Below are 23,214 nucleotides of genomic sequence, written 5' to 3' on the forward strand. Positions count from 1 at the left end.
TCCTCATTTCAGCGCGGCAGTGACTCACCCGCTATCGGAAAGAATAGCAATTACTGGGAAATTTTAATCAAATTGCTACTAAATTAGTTTTTTAATTAAGACTTTAGGAAAATTTTTAAGATAGACTTTTGTTAAAATTTTTATAGTTTTAGGAAATATTTATCTTGATGCTGTTACCGTAATTAAGATATTCTATTTTTCTTGTTTCCTTTCCTCACTGGGCTATTTTCCCTGTTGGAGCCCCTGGGCTTATAGCATCCTGCTTTTCCGACTAGGGTTGTAGCTTAGCAAGTAATAATAATAATAATAATAATAAAATGATATTAGTAATAATAATAATATGCAGATCAAATTCAAATCAATAAGCATATAGGTTAACTAAAGTTACTATTGATAAGAAATGTATAAATTACAAACAATAATGTACACAATTGTTTTGTTTTTATACATCCTTATATAATAACAATAAAAAATAAAGTTATTTCTATAAGCAGTGGCAGCTCATATTTAACATAATATACTTATTGAAAGATACTTATTGTTACAGAAAAATATTAATATATCAAACAGCGCGCGCGCGCACAAACACACACACACACATATATATATATATATATATATATATATATATATATATATATATATATATATATATATATATATATATAGTAATACTGCGACAACAAATGCAGCCGTTTCTAGTTCACTGCAGGACAAAGGCCCCAGAAATACCTTATTCATGTATGGGGGTTTAGGCAATTTTCATCACTTCGCTGGGCAACTGCGGATTGGTGATGGTGGGAGATTTTGATCTGATTGCTCACAACAATTCAACATGGTATGGGTGTTCCTCACTAATACAGCTTTGCTGATCACGGACTTACACAAACCCTTTCACCACGTGATTGTATATGTGTGAATTCTACAATCAAATGTTTACTCTTTCGACCTTTTTCCATAAACAATATGAATCTCTCCCTTCCCCCCTTCTGCGTTACAAGATTTCTATGATCTATCATGCTACTCCTGCCATTAACCTTAAAGAAGACATCCACTAACAACGGTTTCTGCTACGGGTCGCCTCAGTTTTTCAGGAAAATATAAACCTAGTGAGTTTCCTTTATAATATGACCACTCTTCTGCTATACTAGCAATGATAACGGCAATGTTGACAGCGTCTTGTATGATTGTTGCAAACGCGGTTTCATTTTCGAGACCTTGGAAGCAAAAATATTATCATTAAGGGGCTTACACGAGCCACGTCGCACTCAAAAGCCTTAAAAGTGCAATCATGAAGCCAAGGTAAGTGCTAATTATTTAGATTAAAGTTGCTCCTTTTTCGCCAACCTCCCTTCTGGCCTTCTAGGTATAACTACAAGTATAAGAGAGAGAGAGAGAGAGAGAGAGAGAGAGAGAGATCCAAGGTCACCTTACGGGAAACGCCATGTGTTCGTCGGGGTTTATAACCTCTAGCTTTTGTCCTTTCCAGCAGTTTCTCGTTGATCTTTCATTCAGTTTTCAGTACTTCAACTGTCATTTTCTTCTACAAATCCCACAACCTCCTAAAATAAAAGTTATATAGGACATGGTACACTAATATCCACTGTAGGTAGTAGGATGGCCAGGGGATCAGCCACCCGTTGAGATAATACCGGTAGAGAGTCATTGGGTCCTTTGACTGGCCAGACAGTACTACAATGGATCCTTCTCTCTGGTTACGACTCATTTTCCCTTTACCTACACATACACTGAATTATCTGGCTTATTCTTTACATATTCTTCTCTGTCCTCATACATCTTCGCTCAAGGGGTTAATTTGTCAGTGGCTACTTTCCTCTTGGTAAGGGTAAAAGAGACTCTTTAGCTATGGTATGCAGCTCTTCTAGGAGAAGGACACTCCAAAATCAAACCATTGTTCTCTAGTCTTGGGTAGTGCCATAGCCTCTATACTATGGTCTTCCACTGACTTGGGTTAAAGATCTCTTCCTTGAGGATACACTCGGGCACAATTTTATCTTGTTTCTCTTCCTCTTGTTATTTTGACGTTTTTATCAACTTGTTATTTTCAAGGTTTTATAGTTAATATATGAAAGTATTATTTTAATGTTATTAGTTCTTAAACTTCTCTAGTAGTTTTTCTTATTTTCTTTCCTCACTGGACTATTTTCTTTGTTGGAGCCCTTGGGCTTATAGAATCCTGCTTTTCCAACTAGAGTTGTAGCTTAGCAAGTAATAATAATAATAATAATGATAATAATAATAATAATAATGATAATAATAATAATAATAATAATAATAAACATCCCTGGCTAGCGGTCAGCCAGACTGGGGTTCGAGTCCCGCTCAAAAGTGATAGTTTTTTGTAGTGTCTGCAACCTCACCATCCTTAAGAGGTAAGGATGAGGAGTTTAGGGAGCCTATAGCTCTACTTGCTGAGTCACCAGCAGCCATTGCCTGTCCCTTCCTAGTCCTAGCTTGGGTGGAAATGGGATTTGGGGGTTGATCACATGTACACTGATAGAAATTTGCATTAAAAACGGTAAAAATCCTGGAATAAATGTTGCCGGACATTTACCGTTTTAAAAACGGATATATTAATGTAAAGGAGGGATAATACGGTCACCAACTCGTAAAAGATAATATCAAAGTATTGTATAAAAAAAAAAAAAAAAAATACGGTCGTTTGTATTTTATTGAAATACGGTTGAGAACAGTATATTTTTACGGAAAATTTCTGATTAAAATTACGTTTTTTTAAGTGTATATATAGTCAGTCTCTAGGGCATTGTCCTTCTAGCTGCCCTTTGCCTCTGTCATTCATGAGCAGCATTTAAACCTTTAAAAACTACAGTCGTCAATCATTCCTAAAATTTTGAATTCATTTATCATCGCGAAAAACTACGTCATTACGCATAAGCGTATTTATACTCCAGAAGTGTGTTTACGCGTTTCAATTTTGCGACGTCAGTTCCCATCAAATCTCCTACAAGTATACCAGGAAAAAATTAAGAGCAGTATCTAATTTCACTAGAAAAGTCCTTGTGTTTGCAAACAATCGTCTTCGTTTAAATTAAATAGGAATAAACATGACAAGACAGGATTGTATTGAGAGAGAGAGAGAGAGAGAGAGAGAGAGAGAGAGAGAGAGAGAGAGAGAGAGAGAGAGAGAGAGAGAGGGGAGAGAGTATTTTCATATAAATGTTTACTATTAAATTCTTTCTCTGAGAAAGTACCTTTCCCCCATGTCTCTATTACAGTATAATAATATCTTATTAATTTTCATATGTAATGTTATCAACTTAAACAAGACAGCTTTTGCAAGTACTTAAGAAAAACCACCTTTATTAGATAGGATTGCATTTCACTCTCACCACTATCCAACTCGTATTTGTTAAAAGTACTTCTCTCTCATTTAATTGTGATATAACTGGACGTGAGAGTACGTGGTAGGCTGAGAGAAATGTGGCTGATGACAATGCGAAGGGAGGCTGGATCTGAGAATTGTGTTGAGCTCAGAGAGATGGCAAAGGAAAATGACATATGGCGTGAATTCATTGAGGCTGTATGTATCCCGTGGGTGCCCAGAGGAGTAAGTAAGTAAGTAAGATTTTAATTTTTCAATACTTCTTACATCGTTTATTTATTTCCTTTCCTCACTGGGCTATTTTCCCTGTTGGAGCCCTTGGGCTTATAGCATCTTGCTTTTCCAGCTGGGGTTGTAGCTTAGCTATTATTATTATTATTAATAATAATAATAATAATAATAATAATAATAATTATAATAATGAGTAAGATTTTAATTTTTCAATACTTATTATATCGTTTATTCATTTCCTTATTTCCTTTCCGAACTGGGCAATTTTTCCTTGTTGGAGCTCTCGGGCTTAGAGCATCTGGCTTTTCCAGGTCGGGTTGTAGCTTAGCTAATAATAATAATAATAATAATAATAATAATAATAATAATAATAAGCAAGTAAGTGAGTGAGTGAGTGAGTAAGCATAATTGATTGAAAACGAAGCAAATACTACTAGTTGAATACATATATAATCAATTGCATGATTACGTCAGGGTCTTCATCCATTTCAGGAAATGAACAATTTAACGTTTATTGAAATGAATAATACTTTTAAATAGGGGCAACACACACAAATCGATTACTTCACAGGTCGATTGAATTTAATGAGATGAATAATTTAGATAAGATATATAGTTTTTAATCAATATAACAAATATTGATAAGAAAAAAAGCCTTAGCATAAATGAAAATAAGGCGAGACATTGCTTACCATACTCGACGTGTTTATTATAACAAATTTATTTCCATACAATTTTTTTCGAATATTTTTAATATATATATATATATATATATATATATATATATTTTTTTTTTTTTTTTGGGGGGGGGGGGCTCAAGCCATGTCGTCCTGATGGAAGTTCCTATAGGGTAGCTTCCTAGGGTATATTACAACTACGGCGATATTCCCAGAGAATTTACCTGGAGCGAATATCCCTAATGAAAGGGATATCGCGACATATCAGAGGACGTATTCTTGACACGCCACATGGCAATCTGCACCCCAAACAGAGATTACGTATCGAGGGGTCAATTGGCAAGAAACGAAAACGGGAAAGAAAAAGGGGGAGCCGCTCCCAAGGCTCCCTATTCTCCAGTTTCGTAAGCGTGCCTGGCGCCAATCCTGGCGCCATCTGTATTCCTTTTTGCGTAGCTTAACAACTCGGTGTTTTTTCCTGTGTTTCTCGCAAATCTTGGATTTATTCAGCTTTTCATGGCTTCTCCAACTTCGTCGGCCTCTGATAAGTTGAGTACCATTTCTTTTATGTATAAATGTAGGCTCTTGGTAATTTTTTAAGTGATTAAAAGGATTAATCTTTGTTACAAGAGCAGTAGCCTACCGGAGGCGTCATGGACGCTGTCGCTCGCTAGGTATGAGTTTTAGTTAGCCAGAGCGGCATTCCCGGTTGTTTTGCTTTAATAAATTTTAGCTATTTAGCGTTACATAGGATTTTCTTTCGTGCTTTAGTATTATTTTGGCGAAGTATTCGCCAACTCTGGCCTAAGCTAGGCCATGTAGCCTAGTCGTTTGGTCCTAGTACTTTCTGCATGATTTTGGTTTTCCGAGTGTATTAAAATTTTATTGAAGCTTTAGGCTGTTTTTTATACATTTAAGATTATGTTGAATATTTCCAAGAGAGTATACGAGTGAGTTTCGGTGATTTAGGTAATCGATTCTCTTGGTGCCTAGGCTAAGTTGCTTATGGAGCCTTAGTATACTTTCTCATACTCCCCGGTTGCTTTCTTTTCTTCGGAGAAGGTATGCAATCCCTTTCCCTCTGTTTAAGCCTTGGGCTTATCCCTAAGTGGTTTATCTGAATTAACTTTCGATAAAACTATACTGGGGTGTTACTGTACCTTCCTGTTCCAGTAAGTCTGGTTTCAGAGTGGGACAGAACAACAGAGTTTTTAGTCTGAGTCTGTGTTCGTCTGGCTTGAGGTAGAGTCTCCTTCGCTGGCCTGACACAGACATAGGAGGCTTAGCCTCCTTAGGTCACTACCGAAGGTTTCTGTACGAGATGATTCCTTCTTTTGTGATCTAGCAGACTAGTCCTTGTTGCTGTTCTCGGTGGGAGGATAAGATTCTTTCCCTGAGAGTTGCAACACCTTCCTTGCTTTGGTTCTTTGGGAGCTGGCAAGTATTGGTGGCCACCCTCCTTGGATCTCCCTTAGGCTAAGATGAGTTTTCTTGGCTGCGGGTGATCCTTCACTAAAGCAAGGTTGGTAGGACCCTCTTTTGTCCCTTCCCCCTCTATCTCCGTAATGGCCTAGCCATTACAGTACTGTACATCATTCTACATCTGGACCTAGGATAGGTTAGGATGTGGAATTGACTCAGTCCCTTGCCGGTCGGCAGAGTCTGCCGGCCGGCAAGGGTCTTCTGCTTTGAGTGCTGCCCGGACCTCCCTTGGTCCGTTATCCATGCCTGCCTGTAGAGCCAGACGGCATTGGTCAGGAAGCCTGAATTAGATTCTCCCCTTCCTTATATGCACTCTTTCGGATTGCCGGGCTTGGAGGTAGTTTACGCTCTTATCCCGGCATCCATTCTGTTTTCTTCTAGTGCTGTACCCGACCCGGCTGCCGGCCTATGAGGCCGGCAGCCGGGCAGTCGTAGTCCTCTGGTTCTTTTGCTGCTGGCTGGCATCGGTTGTTTACCTTTGCCGGCCGGCTAATGTCAGCCCTTGTCTGCCGGTCGCTAGGAGCAGTGGCCGGCAGCCGGGTGCTACCTTGTGTAGCCGACATTGGCTGTTGCCGGCCGGCAGTTACTGCCGGCCGGCACATGCATTTGAACCAGCGTTCTGCCGCCTTATAGCTGTTAAGTAGTATACTTTAAAGCTAGTTATGGTGTGTGCCGGCCGGCACATAACCTCCTATACTGTACCAGTATTCTTCAGTATAACATATACTGTAAGAGGAAAACTATAGTATAAGTCTTGGTACAGCACTGTGTGTTCTAACACTTTTGTGTTGTCTTGCACAGCCCTTTGCTGTTGCCTTACAGATAAGAAAGCGAGTTCTTTCTTGTCTATTATCCAGGATTTTAAAATCATTGCTTAGGTGTGAGCTCCACCTGTTTCCTCTGGAAACTTTGCATTGGTTATTCTAGAAGAGATTAACCATTTGATTTTATTATCTGGAAGGCTGCAACAATTGGTTGTGAAGGAAACACAAGTGTGTGTCTTTCCTTTCTGAATTGTTATGCTAAACTGTGCATATCCAGTGATACATAGTTCACTTGATACCCATGGAAATTTTCTTCTCTTTGCAGGAGGTACGTCCGAAGTACGGAAGTGCTTTCTGCAACGTCCGCAGTAAGAACCTCTGCGGACATGGATTATGTAGGAGGCACGCAGCATGCGCTGTCTCCAAAGGTGAGCTCCGGTATTGGGGCCCCCAGGTATGTACCGTATGCTCTAACCTGATTACTGAAGCTTTTGATTCCCCTAGGACAGCGGAATCAAGGGATATAGCAAGGGGGAAGCTTCGCACCTGGGTAAGGGGCTTCCAGAAGAACACCTCTGGACCTTATCTTCCAAGTGAGAAGATGAGGGCTTACCTTTTCCCTAGGGCATCAGCTGATGCAGTGATTCCCCAGCCTCAAGAGGAGATCCCCCTAGTTCAGATCCAGGTGGATGCTGAAGTGGCGGTCGCCGTGCAAGACATCCAGTTGGGCGACAGGATGTCAGACGTGTCCGAGCATCTGGAGGAAGACCTCCTGGCAGGAGGCCAGGATGACGATCAAGCCCCAGACATCGTAGAGGAAGAAGCCAACGAGGTGTCGGCTGCTCTGGTTCTGATCCCTGAACCTATTCCCTCAACATCGTCCGCTCTCCCAGTAGAGCTGGGACAGGCCCTCTCCTCCATTGTTGGAATGATCCAACAAATGCAGAAGGAGAATATGGAGAAGGCGGCTGCAATGGAACTGCGGATGCAGAAGCTTGCAGCATCACGTGGGCCCAGAAAAGGCTCAATATGAAAGACCTTCCCTTGTGCTCAGATGCTAACCCGTGGAGATATGCCGAGCACATGCCGATGACGACTGGAAAGATCGTCATGTCGGATAAGCTGGGTTCAGTTCCCCTTGAGGAAGTGGAATTCTGGCCCAGCAAAGGGTCATATCCGGACTGTTATGTCCGGTTGAGGAAGGAACCAGCTTCAAAGGAGGAGACAGAGACGAAGGAGGTCATAGTGATGGACCATGCTAAGGCTCAAGCTTTGCTTTCATCTTCGATGAAAGCGAGGGGCTTCACAAACTCAAAAGTTACTGCATTGAGTAAGAAGCTCCCTTCCTTTGTGTCCTCTCCTGCTAGAGCCTTCCCCTTTTTGCAGAAAGGGTTTGCGGCTGTATTAAAAGCAGTCGAGGCTGGCAAGCCTTGCCCCTCCCTGGAGGAGTGTAAACCCTTGTCGCTGGCCCTACCCATGGACCACAAGGACTGGAAGGACGTCCATCTTACCTTCTCAGTCGGGAAGTTGGAGGCTGATATTGCCGGACGTCAGTTTGGTGAGAACCTCCCTAAGCTGTCTGACTTTCTTTTGCGGAGAGAGCTCGAGACAAAAGAAAGACTGGCTGCCTCAATGTCTCTTCAGACCACTCTTGAGACGATGGCAAGTGACCCCAAGGTCCATGAAATGTTCATGGTAGTGGCCAAGATTCATCTGGCCACAGTGACGAAGGATCTTTACAGCTTCGTCAGGGCGAGGAGAGCTTGTAGGGAGTTCGTGTTCACCTCGGCTACGGTGAGGCACGAGCCAAGGAAACTAATCTCCTCCAACATTTGGGGCAAAGACCTTTTCCCTAGCGAATTGGTCAAAGAAGTTGTGGATAAGGCCGCCACGGAGAATAGAAATCTTCTCCAAAAGTGGGGCCTGTCTATCAAGAGAAAGTCTTCCCCGGATGAGGGTCCCCAACCGAAGAGGAAGACTAAAAGGCCTAGGCTATCGTCTCGGCCAGCCAAGCCAGTTGAACAGTAACAGCAACAGCAGTTGCCGATGCCTTCAGTGCCCCAGATGGTGGCACAAACCCCGACCACTTTCCAGTGGGTACCCCAGGCCGTGTCGACACAGTCCACAGTGTTCTCCCCAACGTTCGAAGGGCAGTCTACTTCCTTTCGAGCAAAGTCTAGAGGAGCAGCCAGAGGCTCGTCTAGGCGCCCCTCAAGGGAAAGGGGATTCAGGGGCGGTCGCGGTCGGGGAGGCAAGACCTCAGGACGGCAGTCCAAGTGAGATGATGCCGGTAGGAGGGAGACTTCAGAATTTTCGGTGGACCTTCGATCCCTGGGCCCACAGCCTACTCAAGAACAGACTGGGCTGGAGCTGGTACAGCACTCCACCCCCGTGCCCTCGGTTTTTTCCAACACTCCACCCCCGTTCTGGAGGAGTACGTTCAAGAACTGTTGGAGAAAAATGTGATCCGAAGGGTGAAGTCCATCAAATTCCAAGGGAGGCTGTTTTGTGTTCCTAAGAAAGACTCGGAAAAGCTCAGAGTCATTCTGGACTTGTCGCCACTCAACAAGTTCATAGTGAATTGCAAATTCAAGATGCTAACACTGCAACACATAAGGACCTTACTGCCCAAGAGGGCATATTCCGTATCCACAGACTTGTCAGACGCCTATTGGCACGTTCCAATCAACCGTCGACTCTCCCCCTACCTAGGGTTCAAGCTACAACGAAGACTATACGCCTTCAGAGCCATGCCATTCGGGCTAAATATAGCCCCAAGGATTTTCACGAAGCTTGCGAGCGTAGCTCTCAAACAATTACGCCTAAAGGGAATTCAGGTAGTAGCCTACCTGGACGACTGGCTGGTGTGGGCAGCATCCGAGACAGAATGCTTGCAAGCTTCCAGTCAAGTGATCCAGTTCCTAGAGTATCTAGGTTTCAAGATCAACAGAAAAAAGTCTCGACTTTCTCCATCTCAAAAGTTCCAGTGGTTGGGAATTCACTGGGACTTAATGTCACACCGTTTCTCCATCCCGGCGAAGAAAAGGAAGGAGATAGCGGGTTCTGTCAAGAGACTTCTAGATTCCGAAAGGATATCAAGACGCGAACAGGAGAGGGTACTGGGCTCCCTCCAGTTTGCTTCGGTGACAGACCCAATGCTAAGAGCACAGCTAAAGGATGCAACCGGAGTTTGGAGAAGTTATGCATCAAACGCGCGAAGAGATCTGAGAAGACCAGTTCCGCTTCGGCTACGTACTCTTCTCAGGCCTTGGTCCCAAGCCAGACATCTAAAGAAGTCGGTTCTTCTTCAGCCACCTCACCCGTCGGTGACAATTCACTCAGACGCCTCGAAGGAGGGACGGGGAGGTCACTCTCATCGGAAAAAGTCCAGGGGACTTGGTCCAAGCTATTCAAGACCTTTCACATAAACTTTCTAGAAGCTATGGCAGTGCTCCTTACCTTAAAGAAAGTCTCCCCGCGTCACTCGATCCACATAAGGTTGGTGATGGACAGCGAGGTAGTTGTGAGATGCTTGAATCGACAAGGATCGAGGTCACCACCTCTCAACCAGGTGATGTTGGCCATCTTCCGATTGGCGGCAAAGAAGAAGTGGTACCTGTCGGCAGTTCACCTTCAAGGAGTCCTCAATGTGACAGCGGACGCTCTATCCAGGTTCACACCGATAGAGTCGGAATGGTCCTTAGACGCAGGATCATTCCCCTTCATTCTGAACAAGTCCCAGAACTGCAGATAGACCTCTTTGCGACGAAAGACAACAAGAAGTTGCCCCTGTACGTGTCCCCGTACGAGGACCCCTTAGCGGAAGCAGTGGACGCGATGTCCCTCGACTGGAACAGATGGTCCAGGATTTATGTGTTCCCTCCTCACAACCTTCTGTTGAGGGTCCTCAACAACTGAGATCCTTCAAGGGGGTAGCGGCAATAGTGACCCACAAGTGGTCGAACAGCGTGTGGTTCCCCCTGGCATTGGAACTACGACTGAAGTTTCTACCGCTACCAGATCCAGTTCTGACCCAGCGAGTCCAGAAGTCTTCTGTCTGCGCTTCATTACAGAAAACCCGGATCCTGCAGCTCATGAGTTTCTCTCCCTAGCGGTGAGAAAGCGTTTCGGGATTTCGGAAGCCAGCATAGACTTTCTAGAGGAAAATAAGTGCAAATCTATTAGAAGGCAATAAGTTCTGAAAGCCTACGCTAGGCTCAGACCTTCAGCACCTCCAAAGCCCATTTCATGGTCTTTAGACAAAGTTCTTCATTTCACTTCTCTGTGGAGCAATGAGGAGGGTGCGTTAATGGATTTGACCTAAAAAGTTATTTTCCTATTTCCACTCGCGTCCGGGGCCAGGGTTAGTGAGATTGTAGCCCTCTCGAGAGAGGAAGGTCGTGTTCAGTTCCCGGATGGGGGAGAACTGAACCTGTTTCCGGATCCTTTGTTTCTCACCAAGAATGAGTTACCCACCAACAGGTGGGGTCCCTGGAGAATCTGCCCTCTGAAAGGAGATGCATCTCTATGTCCAGTAGAATGCCTAAAGGTCTATCTTCATAGAACTTCAGACTTCTAGGGTGGTCAACTATTCAGGGGAGAAACATCAGGCTCAAATTTATCACTGAATCAATTCAGGGCGAAAATCACATATTTTATTCGCAGAGCGGATCCTGACAGTACACCCGCAGGTCACGATCCGAGGAAAGTTGCTTCATCCTTAAATTTCCTTAATTGTATGGATTTTGAGCATCTCCGTTCATACACTGGCTGGAAGTCTTCCAGAGTGTTCTTTCGCCACTATGCGAAGCAAGTGGAGCAACTAAAGAGTTCTGTGGTAGCAGTGGGTTGCGTCGTTAACCCTGCTGTTTAACTCTGCGAGGAACAGTGGTTTTAATTGGGACAATTAATTCCAGGGTGAGTGTGTAGTTACATTCTGTGCTACAAACTAAGTGAGGGCACTGAGGTGCCCACGTTGACTGTTCCACTTCCAAAGGTGAACCTAGCATAAGTGCAGACATGTGTGCCGAGCGTTTCTAACGCTAATGTAACTGATTAGTAATACAGACTTTTCTGACCTTCATACCTCGGTATGTTAAAAGTGGCACTAATGTTTTTCTTTCAGATAAACAAGTTTCTGTTTACTATCAGACTTATGCTTAAAGTTTTGGTTATCCTCTTCTTATATATATATATATATATATATATATATATATATATATATATATATATATATATATATATATATATATAGAATTGTTGTTAACCTGACTGTTTATTGTCTATCAATAAACTTGTTCTTGAGAACCTTGCGTCTCCTTCACCTGTGTCAATTTATTGATATAATTGAGCATTCATTCTATGTATATTTATCTGGGATAATTCTAATAGATTGTTCCTGTATGCAAGCTATGTTGCATTGGTTTATGCTTTCCCTTATCGGGAGGACTCCGTCCCAGAAGGGGACGGTGGCGGTTTTACATGTTTCCTCCTATGCGGGTATAAACCTTTGTCCAATACAAGTATTGTGCGGAGAACTGGTCGATATTTCATATTGACGCAGTGGTTCTTTACAAACTATGCTTTACTTAATATAGGGTGAGACCACTATATTAGCTTGCCTGGTATTCATACATAGGTATATGTACTCTTCGAGACTTTTCCAGAGTCTAGTAAGACTCTTCCCTGTAGGGGGCAGGAAGCTCTAACATGGTTTATGGTTAGTTGAAAAGATGTTTAACGGTAACATCTTAGGTCTCTAGGTCTAGTCGACCGGGAAAAATTACCTCCGGGGAGTACGGCACGTTCTGAGAATCCACAGATACAGTAATGCTCTGGTATACTTCCATCAGGACGACATGGCTTGAGCAAAAAAAAACGGATTTTGAGCGAAGCGAAAAATCTATTTTTGGGTGAGATGGCCATGTCGTCCTGATGGACCCGCCCTTCCCTTTCTATGAAAGGGCTGTAGGACCCCTCCCTACATACAGTATCTGTAGCACCTCGTGTACGCTACAAGGAATACAGATGGCGCCAGGATTGGCGCCAGGTACGCTTACGAAACTGGAGAATAGGGAGCCTTGGGAGCGGCTCCCCCTTTTTCTTTCCCGTTTTCGTTTCTTGCCAATTGACCCCTCGATACGTAATCTCTGTTTGGGGTGCAGATTGCCATGTGGCGTGTCAAGAATACGTCCTCTGATATGTCGCGATATCCCTTTCATTAGGGATATTCGCTCCAGGATTTAGAATTCTGGGTACCTTAAGGTAAATTCTCTGGGAATATCGCCGTAGTTGTAATATACCCTAGGAAGCTACCCTATAGGAACTTCCATCAGGACGACATGGCCATCTCACCCAAAAATAGATTTTTCGCTTCGCTCAAAATCCGTTATATATATATATATATATATATATATATATATATATATATATATATATATATATATATATATATATATATATATATGTTTTTTATAGAAATATCCGAAAAAAAAAATTTATGGAAATTAATTTGTTATAATAAACACGTCGAGTATGGTAAGCAATGTCTCGCCTTATTTTCATTTATGCTAAGGCTTTTTATTTATCTATACTTTTTTAATATTGATTAAAAACTATATGCCTTATCTGAATTATTCATCTCATTAAATTCAATCGAACCGTGAAATAATCGATTTGTGTGTGTTCCCCCTATATATATATATATATATATATATATATATATATATATATATATATATATATATATATATATATCCACTTTAATATTTTTCATGTTATTACCTCTGCCAAGGAGGTTACGTTTTCGAATCGGTTTATTTATTTATTTACTGGTCTGTGTCTCTATCTGTGGACAGGATTACGCCAAAACTACTCAACAGATTTTGACGAAATTTCCACCAAAGATAGATCTTAGGTCATGGACTGGACGACCCCATTAAATTTTGGAGAGGATCCGGATCCGGACTCTAAACCCGGATTTGCATTTTAAAGATAACTTTCCAAAAACATTTCGGCTTATAGCATAATTCTCCCGGTAGTCAACACAGTAGAATCCTAGTCACTAAAAGTGTCACGTATCAACTCTCTCTCTCTCTCTCTCTCTCTCTCTCTCTCTCTCTCTCTCTCTCTCTCTCTCTCTCGTGTTGTTGCGTGTTTGCAATTTGGTGTCCATGAATTTTTCCAGTTTAAATCGATACAGTTTACCTTTAGCTTTATTGACCTTCACTTCTGTGATGACATAATTTAAATCAATGAATAGATTGAGTATAGAAAACTTTCAAAATAAAAACATTTCGGCTTATAGCATAAATTTCCCCCTAGCCAATACAGTTAAAACTATAGATTTACTATAAATTGTGCCACATATCAAGCAAATTACCTTCAGCATAGTTGACCTTCACTTCTGCGATGCCATCAATCAAATCAATGAACAGATTGAGTAAAGAAAGCTTTCCAAAAATATTTCGACTTATAGCATAAATTTCCCTCTAGCCAACACAGTAAAACTATAAATTCACTATAAATTGCGTCACATATTAACTAATTTACCTTCAGCATCGTTGACCTTCACTTCTGCGATTCCATCATTTAAATCAATGAACAGAATGAGAACAGAAAACTTTCCAAAAATATTTCGGCTTATAGCATAACTTTCTTTATAGTCAACACATCAAAATTATAGTCACTATAAAAAGTATCACATAACTAAATTACCATTAGCACCTTTGACCTACCCTTCTGCGATGACCTCACTTAAATCAGTGAACAGAATGAAAAGAGAAACTCCCACCCCCACCCACAAAAAAGAAAAAAAAATCATCCTATAGCATAACTTTCCCCTTAGTCAACACAGCAAAATTATAGTCACTATAAAAAGTATTACATATCAACTAAATTACTATTAGCACCGTTGACCTTCACTTCTGCGACGCCATCACTTAAATCAATGAACTTCTTCTTTGTCTACATTTTCTGAATAAAGGAAATTTTCCAAAAACATTTCGGCTTATAGCATAACTGTCCCCCTAGTCAACACAGTAAAACTATAAATTCACTATAAATTGTGTCACATATTAACTAATATACCTCCAGCATCGTTGACCTTCCCTTTTGCGATTCCATCATTCAAATCAATGAACAGAATGAAAAGGGAAAATTTTCCCACAAAACAATTCGGGTTATAGCATAACTTTCCCTCTAGTCAACACAGTAAAACTATAAATTCACTACAAATTGATTCACATATCAACCAAATTACCTTCAGCATCGTTGACCTTCACTTCTGCGACGACATCACTTAAATCAATGAACAGAATGAAAAGAGAAAACTTTCCAAAAACATTTCCTCTTATAGCATAACTTTCCCCCTAGTCAACACAGTAAAACTATAAATTCACTATAAATTACGCCACATATTAACTAATTTATCTTCAGCATCGTTGACCTTCCCTTCTGCGATTCCATCATTCAAATCAATGAACAGAATGGAAAGAGAAAACTTTCCCACAAAACAATTCGGGTTATAGCATAACTTTCCCTCTAGTCAACACAGTAAAACTATCGATTCACTACAAATTGATTCACATATCAACCAAATTACCTTCAGCATCGTTGACCTTCCCTTCTGCGACGACATTACTTAATTCAATGAACAGAATAAAATGAAAAAAAAAAACTTTCCATACCTTGCATGGCGTCAATCGTCTCGGGCGTCATGGCGTTGGCGTTATTCTTGGATTTCCTCCAAGGGGAATCTTGCAAAAATCGACTCCCTGCTACAGGAGATGCAGCAGTTGGGATCTTCGAATTGTTTTCCCCAGGAGAAGAGAGACTTCGATGCGAAAACACCATCTTAGCCTGAATGAAACTGGGCGAGGGAGAGATGCTGTTGTCGGAGTACTTCCTGGGAGGTGGATCTCTGATCGGCTTGCTGTTCCACCAAGCAGGAGCACCCTGGAGGCTAGAGAGGCTGGAGGGCGCGGATGAGTCGCCTGCGAGAAAGGACAGAAGGGTGTCGTGTTTAAAAGAAGTTGATTTCATTCATGTATTGAAAGAACATTTTCCATTTGATGAATAAGAAAGAATGGGGTTATGTTTGAAATATGGTGACTTCATTCATGCACTGAAAGAATACTTTGCATTTGATAAATAAGAAAGAATGGGGTCATGTTTAAATACGTTGACTTCATTCATGTAATGAAAGAATACTATGCATTTGATAAATAAGAAAGAATGAGTTCATATAAAAAATACGTTGACGCAAATATATATTAATTACGCTTCACTATAGGCCCTTACTTATGATCAAAGCTGTGTATTAAAACAGTCTGTAAATACGTGAATAGAGAGAGAGAGAGAGAGAGAGAGAGAGAGAGAGAGAGAGAGAGAGAGAGAGAGAGAGAGAGAGCTCTACCAACACTACATTATGTGTAAAAATTTTAATAAATTGAACAATACTGCATGTTTACTAAGCATACTATAATATTACGTATAAAAAAACAAGGTTTATTGAAACTGTTATCATTTATGGATGGAAAATGTGAAGAAGGGGGTTAAAATCTCGGTAAAAATCTCCGCCTTCCTTATTTTGAAATATGGAAGTATAAAGAAATTAAAGAGTGGATTTTATACTTGTTTCCTACGTGAAATAAGATTCACTTTAATTTTTCTGTAAATTAATTTTACCCTTTCCTGAAAAGAATTAGTTAGTTTCTTAGACGATTAAGTAAGAGGTTGTAAATCTCAAACGGAAGATAAAAGCGACAATGAAAATAAACAAAATTTATATAACTTTGCGTCCAAAAAAAATATACAAGTGACCCTAAAAAGTAGCAATGACAATACTGTATGTGGGAATAGAGAAAAATCTTCCTTGTTTAGTAAATAACAAATAAGAAATATGAGGTAAATCTGTCCTGTGATTCTTTTACGATTTTTTAATCTCTAAAAATATCTACGGCAGTTAATACTTTAACACACTCCACCACAAGAGATCCTTATTCCCAAAGAGCTAAAGTCCTACCTATCCCACTCTTGAGCATATTGCTATAATCCAACTTCAAAGGGTCGAAAATCATAAGGGATTGAAGCTGTTGCTAAATTTCTTAATCAATCTCTCTCCCCTTCGTGGAAACAGGGGATAATCTGAAAGACATTGCATACTATTTTATCGGCGCTGCCATATCTTCCCGTAATTTGAGTAACTTTAGTTCAAAGATTGACCAGCCGGATGGAAATGTGGCATAGCCGGTAATCTTGAGTAATTCTCGTCCCTTTGTAGATGGACAATAGTCCTCAGGCATACCTATTTGGTTAAATATTCGGAAATACCTATATAACTAATTCCGTAATCAGACTAACAAATAAACACACAGATAAGCCTGGACAATAGTCCTAGGGCCTACTTTTTTTTTTTTTTTTTTTTTTTTTTTTTACAAAATATTCGAAAATACCTACATAATTTTTCATAAGTTTTAACACAATCCTACTAACAAACAAACACATAGTTAAACCAGGACGATAGTCCTAAGGCCTACCTTTTTGGCTAAATATTCGGAATTACCAACGTAAATTTTCACGTAATCCTACAAATAAACAGACACATACTGTAGATAAACAAACACATAGTCAAACCTGGAGAATAGTCCTAAGGCCTACCTTTTTGGCTAAATATTCGGAATTACCAACGTAAATTTTCACGTAATCCTACAAATAAACAGACACATACTGTAGATAAACAAACACATAGTCAAACCTGGAGAATAGTCCTAAGGCCTACCTTTTTGGAAAAATATTCGAAAAATACCTGCATAAATTTTCACGTAATCCTAATAACAAACAAACACATGCAAAAACCTGGACAATGTTCCTACGGTCTACCTTTTTCAAACAAAAACATAGAGAAACCTAGACAATACTCCTAAGGCCTACCTTTTATATGAAATATTCGAAAGTACCTACATAACTTTTCACGTAATCCTACTAAAAAAAAAAAAAAAAAAAGAAAGAAAAAAAAAAAAAAACATATGCATAAATCTGGACAATGGTCCTAAGGTTTTCCTTTCTGGTAAAATATTCGGAAATACCTGCATAACCTTTCACGTAATCCTACAAACAAACAGACACATACTATAGACAAATAAAAACCAAAAAAATTTATTTTGAGGGAGGTTAAAACACCAAGGCAACGTGCAAAGGTTTCGTCCTACTAACTTGTGCTTCCTCCTGCCCTGCTGGTGAGTATTGGCAGTGAGGTCTTCCTTCCCATCACCTCCTTCCTCCTCCGCTCATCTCGGCTGGTTTCGCCCTCGGAAAGGTCGTCCTCGGGTTCCTCCCTCGAGATGGAGCGGATTATCTTGGAGGGGGAGGTCTTGGAAGGGGAGTAGGCTGTCCTCGGGTACTCTCGGCGACCTGGGTAAGGACTGCCTCCTCGCGGAGTAGAGTCTCCTACAGGAGGTTTGGAAGGTGCCAAGAGGAGGGAGAAAATAAAAGTGGACAAATTCAAAAGGGATATTCATCATTAAAGAAAGAAAAAAAAATAAAAAAAAATAAAAAAACACCTATTGTACGTGTGGAATTCTATGGAATGCTATCCTATACAGTACTATATAGGTCATGGTACAGTTCAGGAGTCATCCTTAACGAGAGCAATTATAGAAATAATGTTACTTAGCTTTTTCATATTCCCTTATTTGGAATTATAATAATTTTCAATAGAAAGACTATGACTACCAAGTAGCATTTGATATTACAAAATATGCTACATTGCAAATGGTTGACACAGTACGTTAAAAGCCCTCAAAGAGATGACCTCTGATATAGATTGTGTATAAGGCTGTTTTTACAGTTTTATTCATCCAGCGGTAATACTGTTTTGGAGAGGAATAAAAAAACTGAATGTAATGTGATAAGAAAGCTACACTATCACGGATAACAACCTATGTCCCGTCGTGAATAAGGCATGCAGATAAGGAAAAAAATAAATAAATAAAAAATATACAATACGTAAGAACACTTACAATGAAAGTAAGAGCAACTAATTGCCTACCTGTCAGAGAGTCCTCGGAGTAGGTCGACCCAAGACTCGTATTACTGAGACTTTGCGTTAGCGGACGATGATAGCTGTTATCCAAATCTTTTAAGAATAGTAAGTTTTCCTTTTCGAATTCACTTAACTCCCTGCCAGCCCCGCCACCTTCATCAGCTGGTGATGGCTCCGTGCTCCCAGGGTAGGACGTTCTTCCTCCAGGTCGACTGTAATCATTGGCGTAAGGGCTCTCCTCGGACGTCTGCAAAATCTGGCCGAGACTGATGCTGCGTCGGTAGCGGTGATTGTCGTAGCGTGAGGAGGACGCCGTGCTGCTGGCGTCATTGTCCTCGTTTCTTATGTAGCCCCTGGAATCTCTCAGGAGGGAAAGTTTGGGCAGGAGGAGCTCGTCTCTCTGCGGTCTTCGTTTTGTGCCGCTGACACTATTGGTAGTGCTGCTGTTCCCGTGAGGACATGTGCACGTTAGCCCTGAGGGAGAGTCCTGTAGGAAATAAAAACGATAACAATTAGTGAAAACGTTTAAACTTGGCCATAAGAACTTAAATATTTGTAAGATACTAATGCTGCAGTTCCCGAGAGGACGTGTACAAGTTAGCCTTTAAGGAATCCTGCAATAAAGAAAACTATAACCAATTACAGAAATGTGCAAGTTAGCCCTTACGGAAAGTCCTCTAAGAAAGAAAACGTTATCTAATTAGAGAAAACGTTTAAATTTTACTACGGTAACTTAGCCACTTATAAGATAGGACATTTCGCATTCAAAAACGATTTTTCATCCGCTTAACCCTGAAAAGATATTCAACCTGTTGGTTACACATTGAGGTGATATAACATACATTCTTAATTGTGGTTAATCACTTCAACACATGAACTTTACTCTCTCTCTCTCTCTCTCTCTCTCTCTCTCTCTCTCTCTCTCTCTATAAAGACGCATATAAACACACTACATGTGAACTGACTGACAAACATATAGGCTTAACCATTTGACAAATATTTACAAATACAGAAAAGAATACAAAATACATAATAATAAAAAAATCATAACAAACAAGAAATAAGGCAACCTTACTTCAGCATTAAAGCTTAGTCCCATACTTGACAAAAATTTATATTGAAATAAACACAAACACATTCAACTCTGTCATGGTGTTTAAAAATTAATGTTGTTAGTACCATAGCCCTTTTGTGTCCCCAGCTGTTGCATACTACAGCTGACTGACAACACGGTACAAAATGTATTAGGCTTTAATTTAATCTGACCATATTTTTCCACCCTAAAAAAGGGTTCCCCAACTTACATAATCAGCTGAATTTCTTCGCTTCCTTGAAGAGAAATATTTCTTGATGGCAATCATGATGAATGATCATTAAAAGATAACGTCAATTATTGCAGAAAGAGCGCTGAAAATGATGTCCTATGTTCCCTATGTCCTATGTTGGTGTTTCAGTACACTGAAGGACACAGTGATATATATTTTTCACTTATTGCCGAAAACACAAGCACAGACATAGTCCATATAGCAGGCACTTTGGTAACCCAGGATTATAAGAGGCACTTTGATAATCCAGAATCAGAGTAGTCACTTTAATAATCCTTTCTAGTGTTCTCAGAGGTAATTTTCACAAAATAAAAACACACACACTTCCAGAAGATATTTATATCTAGAGAAAAACAAAGGGGTTGTGATACCATTGATAGCTTTTAAAGAGAGAATATATATATATATATATATATATATATATCTGGTTTCATTTAGATGCACTCTGCTTATAATAGCGTCATCAAACTTATATATAGAATGTATACACCCACAACCAGCCAGTCTGTGAGACACGATATACGCTTTGAATGCAACCAACTATTGATGAAATATTGCAATATCACTTTTAGAAAAAGCATTTGAGATAATTCCACCATATGGTTAAAAATACGATAAGTAAATAATAAAAAAACTTGTAGAATGGAAATCCACGCTTTACAGGAGCGACACATATCACCAAACGTGAGGAAATAGTAACTAATATTGTTAGAAGGTAGGAATTAAAATTCAAGTGTTGATGCTGAATATGAACAAAAAAAATGGGAGCTAAAGAGATGAATTCTTTTAGTTGCATAGGAGAAATAACACCGTAATAAATGTGGAGATACATATGAGGGGTAAAAGGGTTAGCACAGGTCACAGGATTGATCCGTGGTTCGGCCATGTCGTAAGAATGGTTGATAATAGGTTATGTGAAGAGTAAATTTCAAAATTGATTGAAAAAAAAAACTAGAAAGGGACGAACAGTGGTAGTGAAATGGGCTTTGCAAATCTAGGGACTCAATATCCAGATAGCGAGTGAGTTTATTTAAGCTAGAAGTGAATGGCAGTTGGTGTCAGGGGGTACGATGTGCTGTTGGTTATTCTCAACGACTAAATGAAATGGCTTCTATTTTGGACGTTATCTGCAACTGTAATAGATCTATAGATACATCAGTTAAAAGTGTGAATGTAACAGTAACCATCGACTTTCCCTTACTTAGGTCCCACCACCGTTACTTGGAATACCTTCATGTTGAAAACAATTATTAATTCATTACACCATCATTCCAGACTCACTATAACTCCTTCGTGTACAATGTCTTTATATCTCATAGCTTTTTATCTGAACACAACTGAAAAACTAATCTAAAATGGGGGTAAACAAAAGAAAATATTCAACTCGTATATAGAGATCCACTCGTCTTCGCTTCAAGTCTATCTTCGTGTATTGTTCTCGTAACATCGCATTCTTATAGTCGAAGCCAAATGGCCTCAGTCTAATGCGTACGATGGTGCACGTGCACCGAATCTTTGTAAAAACCCGATCACCATCTTGCCAGGTAATTGGCTCTTCATTGTTGTCTAGGAGAGAAGAGATTGATCATGCATATCAGGATGGCTGGGGCCTGTTATCAATCCGTCCCTTTTTGGTTTGGCTTAACAATGAATGGCACCCCGACCCGCTACTACACAGTCTCCCTGAATCCCCCATACCCCTAACTAATATCTCTCTCTCTCTCTCTCTCTCTCTCTCTCTCTCTCTCTCTCTCTCTCTCGATAAAAACTGGAAATTAAAAGATGCAACACCACTCAATGTGGTGATTTCTTTACTTACAAAATAGCTAATACATGGAACATTCTTCCAGCGGATGTAGTGAACAGTTACACGGTAAATGAATTCATGAATAAGTTAGAAAAGATCATAAGAACTTAATAAGTTAGACAAGATCATAAGAACTTGAAAAAAGTTAAACAAGATCATAAGAACTCAAGAATAAGTTAGACAAGATCAAAAGAACTTCAGAATAACTTAGACAAGATCATAAAATCTTCAGAATAACTTAAACAAGTTTATAAGAACTCAAGCCTAAGTTAGACAAGATCATAAAAACTCTCTAAGCGTATAATGTAATTCGCTCTAACTAAGAGCAAATGCAGTCTCCGCGGATGGACTAAAAAGTCTTTGAGACATTCAAAATCCTTGTAACACACACACACACTCTCTCTCTCTCTCTCTCTCTCTCTCTCTCTCTCTCTCTCTCTCAAGATAATAAGAACTCTCTAGATGTTTAAACTAATTTGCTCTACCCAAGAGCAAATGGAGTCTCCGCGGATGGAATAAAAAGTCTTTGAAACATCCAAAACCCTTTAAACTCTCTCTCTCTCTCTCTCTCTCTCTCTCTCTCTCTCTCTCTCTCCCTCTCTCTACCTGTTCTGCCAACCGATTCCAAATTAGTCCTTAATGACGTATGGAAGGGGGAGCCACAGGCATTGAGTGCAGGGAGCTAATCTATGTCTCCAATTCCTGTCAGAGCTGATAGCTGAGTTTAGGCACGAGGCCCAGATTCTGTACAAATAAAGGATCGCAGGGAATCCAAATAAATGATGCAAGGATACAACTGGTCTTATAAAAGAAAGAGGAGACGGGAGAAGCCTCCGATAAAAGAGCGGAGTCCAATTATGCCGAGCTATCCTTTATATAGAAGCCTCTTGAGGCTTGCTCCTTTGACCCCCGCAGCCAAGATGAGAGATCATCCTACTTTAAGGTTACGCAATTGTTCTTCTTCTTCTTCTTCTTCTTCTTTTTGTCTGGACGGGAGTTCAAAGTCCATAATTATTTCCACCCCAACCCTTTCCTGCTATCCTTGCCGCACTTTTTCTTTTAAGCTGGTGGTGGGTAAGATGAGTTAAAGAAGAATGAGGGAAGTTTGCTAGCTAACCATTGTAGGGAATAGTTTAGAAATTAACAATTAGTAGGAAAAGTGTAAAGCGAAAATAGTATTTATTTATATAGGCTATATATCAATAATAATAATAATAATAATAATAATAATAATAATATTAATAATAATATTTAATCTTTAAGTTAGTGAATAAGAAGATTTTAAGAAGAATGAGGTTAGGTAGGTAGCTAAACATTATAGTGAATAGTTTAGAAATATAAGTATTAGTAGGAAAAGTGTAAAGCGAAAATAGTATTTATATATATTGACTATATATCAATAATAATATTAATAATAAAAATAATAATAATAATAATAATAATAATAATAATAATAATAAATTTTTAAGCTGGTGAATAAGAAGAGTTTAAGAAGAATGAGGTAGGTAGCTAAATATTATA

The 23,214-nt window shown here is 39.9% G+C and overlaps 1 protein-coding gene across 1 annotated transcript in view; it reads right to left on the reverse strand.

Moving 5' to 3' along the window:
- Nucleotides 1–1,038: 1,038 nt before the first annotated feature.
- The window catches only part of LOC137657177 (uncharacterized), a 56,206-nt gene continuing 34,030 nt past the window's right edge, over nucleotides 1,039–23,214 (reverse strand). Inside the window, exons 2-6 of the mRNA XM_068391523.1 lie at nucleotides 19,866–20,229; nucleotides 18,568–19,048; nucleotides 17,733–17,966; nucleotides 15,197–15,511; nucleotides 1,039–1,217 (exon numbers count right to left, since the gene is read on the reverse strand). Coding sequence (XP_068247624.1) covers nucleotides 1,039–1,217; nucleotides 15,197–15,511; nucleotides 17,733–17,966; nucleotides 18,568–19,048; nucleotides 19,866–19,922 — 1,266 coding nt within the window. The 5' untranslated portion in view covers nucleotides 19,923–20,229. The remainder of the gene's footprint in view (nucleotides 1,218–15,196; nucleotides 15,512–17,732; nucleotides 17,967–18,567; nucleotides 19,049–19,865; nucleotides 20,230–23,214) is intronic.

Source organism: Palaemon carinicauda, chromosome 18 (genome assembly GCF_036898095.1).
Source record: "Palaemon carinicauda isolate YSFRI2023 chromosome 18, ASM3689809v2, whole genome shotgun sequence".
Lineage (NCBI taxonomy): Eukaryota > Metazoa > Arthropoda > Malacostraca > Decapoda > Palaemonidae > Palaemon > Palaemon carinicauda.